The 3,218-nt window shown below is 52.6% G+C and overlaps 1 protein-coding gene across 1 annotated transcript in view; it reads left to right on the top strand.

Annotated features, from left to right (window-relative positions):
* Positions 1-3,218, top strand: part of G6PD (glucose-6-phosphate dehydrogenase) — a 14,569-nt gene extending 11,351 nt beyond the window's left edge. The window contains exon 11 of the mRNA XM_044682925.1: positions 3,141-3,218. Coding sequence (XP_044538860.1) covers positions 3,141-3,218 — 78 coding nt within the window. The remainder of the gene's footprint in view (positions 1-3,140) is intronic.

Genomic DNA, 3,218 nt, shown 5'->3' with positions numbered 1-3,218 from the left:
GGAGGAGGAAGAGGAAGAGGAGGAGGAGGAGGAAAAGAAGGAGGAGAAGGAGGAGAAGCAGGAGGAGAAGAAGGAGGAAGAGGAAGAAAGGAAGAGGAGAAGAAGTAGGAGGAGGATAATAGAAGGAGGAGGAGGAGGAGAAGGAATCAAAACATTTTAAGAGCAAGAAATGGGTAACTGGAACCACAGAGAAGTCATGAATGAGTTGACTTCCACTTGGAAGGAGATCCCAAGTATCAGTAGTTGGCACTATGCTGCTACCATCGTCCTCGAGGCTTTAGATCCAGGGTTCTCTAATTTGCAGGTGACAGAAATCTGGGAGGGATGGTGGACACTCGGAATCGACACCATCAGGATGCCAAAAGATTTGGTTGGAGTAGGACAGTGGCTCCATGCAAGAAGCCGGAGGCTGCATTTCAAGTCCTATAGTTGGGTTAAAAAACAACTTCCTAATAGAGTGAGCTTGATGTGGCTGGTTGGCAGTATTCGAGGGGAAAGGCAAATGCTCTGTAGAGGCTTTAGGAGGCTTCAAGCTCGGTGGGGTAGGAGAAAGCAGGAAGAGCTTGGAAGCCTACGTGATGACCCAACACGTCGAGTCGCTTAGCCTTCACTAAGTAAGTGAGGAGGCAATGAGAGTGAAGTGGGAATGAATCTCAATCAATGAGTCCATCCCAGTGGCAGAGGCATCGGACCAAGTGGCCAAAGTCCTTCAGGCTGAAGTGAAGCTGTGGAGGAATTGTGTTTGGACAGACTGAAGACCCCGTAGGTAGGAGAGAATATGGAGCAAATTCCAAACCGAAATGCTTTCGAGCAGCTAGCGAGATAGCAAAGGAGCTCCACCTTGCCTAAAGAAAAGGACTTCCAGGCGCCACGAGGTGCCCCTTTGCCACGTGTGCTTTCTCCACTTGAGTGCTCTTTCCCCGGGATGCTAAGTAGACTGGAAAGGGTCGAAGACTTCTGGAGGGAGACGTTCTGCATCAACTCTAGCACCTTAAGAAATCCCCATCTGTAAAATCTCCATCAGATTGCCGACCACCTCACGGGGGAGGGAGGGAGGCAATTCGAGACTCAAATTTCTTTTTAAAGGGTGGGAACTCTTCTCACATGTAATCTATGCACTAGAAGAGAGCCCCCCCCCCAACCTTCGAGGTGGCCTTGTGGAGTCCCCAGGTCAAATCTCAACTTGTAGGAGGTGTTGCTAAGGGACAGTTGAACAATCTTGCTTCTGAAGCATCTCAGAAATCCTGTGAGTCCAGGTCAGTCCTACTGTGTGCTGCCTTGGGAGATTTTTGATGAGCATTGATTAAATAGCATTTCTCTGGCATTTGAAGGCTTGCAAAGTGCTCTATAAATATCACCACATTTTGCCCTCACAAAGAGGAAAGAAGGAAAGAAACAAGCCATTTATACAGAAGCTACTAGATCCAGGAACCGTGCTGTGGGAAGCCAATAAGAGAATAGATAAAAATATGGGACTCCCCCTTTGATCCCTTTTGTGATCCTGGTGATTTCTTGTTGAAAAGTATCGTGGCCCTATTGAAAAGCTTTAAGTTCCTAGCAAACCTACATTTAAGAGGTTAACACTCTTACCCTTTGGCCAGGAATGCAGCTGCCTGGTACAGCCAAGGCCAAACCCTTAGCAGGGGCAATTCATCCCTGAGAAAATATTCCCCGACTTGGCTTTCTGAGAAGAACCCAGCCAACATTCAGCCTTGGCCTTGTTCTATTCTGAGGCCAATGAGACCTTTTGTGTTTTGATGTGACATAACTTGTATCTTCTGCGCATCTGCAAAGTTTCGGGGGGTTCTTTTGTGTGAAATGAGTCTTGAAATACATATAATAACCTCGAGGCTCCTGGAGCCAGAGCTGGAAGCATGAGCTAAAAGACAACTCCAGGATCCTGTTATTTCCTTATCAACTAAGCTGTCCTTATCAGATTATCAGAGATGATAAAGAGATCTCGAGACTGTGTCGAGCGCTTTTACAAATATGATTTCATTTGAACTAAGCTTGCCACAGCCTTTGGATCTCGGTGCTCTTATTAGCCCCGTTTTATAGATGGGGAAATCGAGGTTAAGAGAAGTAAAGTGACTTGTCCAGGTGCTCTGAATCCAAATTTGAACTCAGGTCTTCCTGACTCTAGGTATACAATGCTTTTGTTGCTCTGGTCGGGCGTGATCCATTCTGGATGCCAGTGTAGGCATGGCCAGACGGGAGTCCCCCGAGATGACAGAAGGATGGTCAGCCACGGGGCCATCTGTCAAAAGAAGTTGGGGTGCTTAGACTGGAGCAAAGAGGATGTCATGTAAGGGGCTCCGGAGAGCTGTTTAAGTGTCTGGAAGGCTGTCGTGGGGAAGGAGAGGGAAAGCCTGGAGCACTAAGGACACACATTTGGGTCGACTGATGGATGGGAGCTGCAGAGACCGGAAGTGGGCTTGCGGGTCAGGAAAATTGTGCTGTCCGGAGGTGGCCGGCTGCCCTGAGAAAGCCCTGAGAAAGCCCTGGTGGCTGGGCCAGGGCCATGGCCAGTGGGTTCTCTTTCAGCCAAGGGCTGCATGATGGCTCGGGGACTCTTGAGGGGCCTGCAATGGGCAAAGGCCCAGAGGCCGGGGAGTAACGGCAGGAAGGAAGCCGGGGCGGGCGCTGTGAGCGGCCCAGGCAGGCCAGACCCGGGTCAAGTCAGCAGACCCTGAGCTGGGGGAGCAGGAAGCCGAGACAGGCTTCTTCTCCCGGCCTGAGAAGGTGACTTGGCTGCCCCCGGTGCCAAGGCTAGGACTCGGGCGGGCCACAGAGGCCGTGGAGAGTGGCCTGAGGTTTGGGACGAGAGGGGGGAAATGCAGCCGCAGACCTGTGCCTGAGCCCAAGAGGACGCAGTGCCAGGGAAGGGCCACGGCGGCTTTCAGAACCCGGAAAGCGAAACGCCGCCAAGGACCGGCTTCCGGGCGCCGCCGCCGGCTCTACCACGCGGCCGGGAGCTCACCGGGAGCCCGCGGCCCAGTCATGGGGGGAGGGGCGCCTCGCCTCGCCTCGCCTCGCCTCGCCTTTGGAGGTCATTAGAGGAAGAGCTCTGGAGCAGGAGCACTCGCTGGCTCATTAAAACGCTCGGGAGCTGCGCCGGGTCCCTCGGGCTCCACTAACAGGACCAGAACTTCTTCCAGGAGCGGCGCCCCTACAGCGACCCGGAGGCGGCCTCCAAGTCGGGGGAGGGGGAGCTTTAA

This window comes from Gracilinanus agilis, chromosome X, assembly GCF_016433145.1.
Source record: "Gracilinanus agilis isolate LMUSP501 chromosome X, AgileGrace, whole genome shotgun sequence".
NCBI lineage: Eukaryota > Metazoa > Chordata > Mammalia > Didelphimorphia > Didelphidae > Gracilinanus > Gracilinanus agilis.
This window is presented reverse-complemented; position numbering and strand designations above follow the sequence as displayed.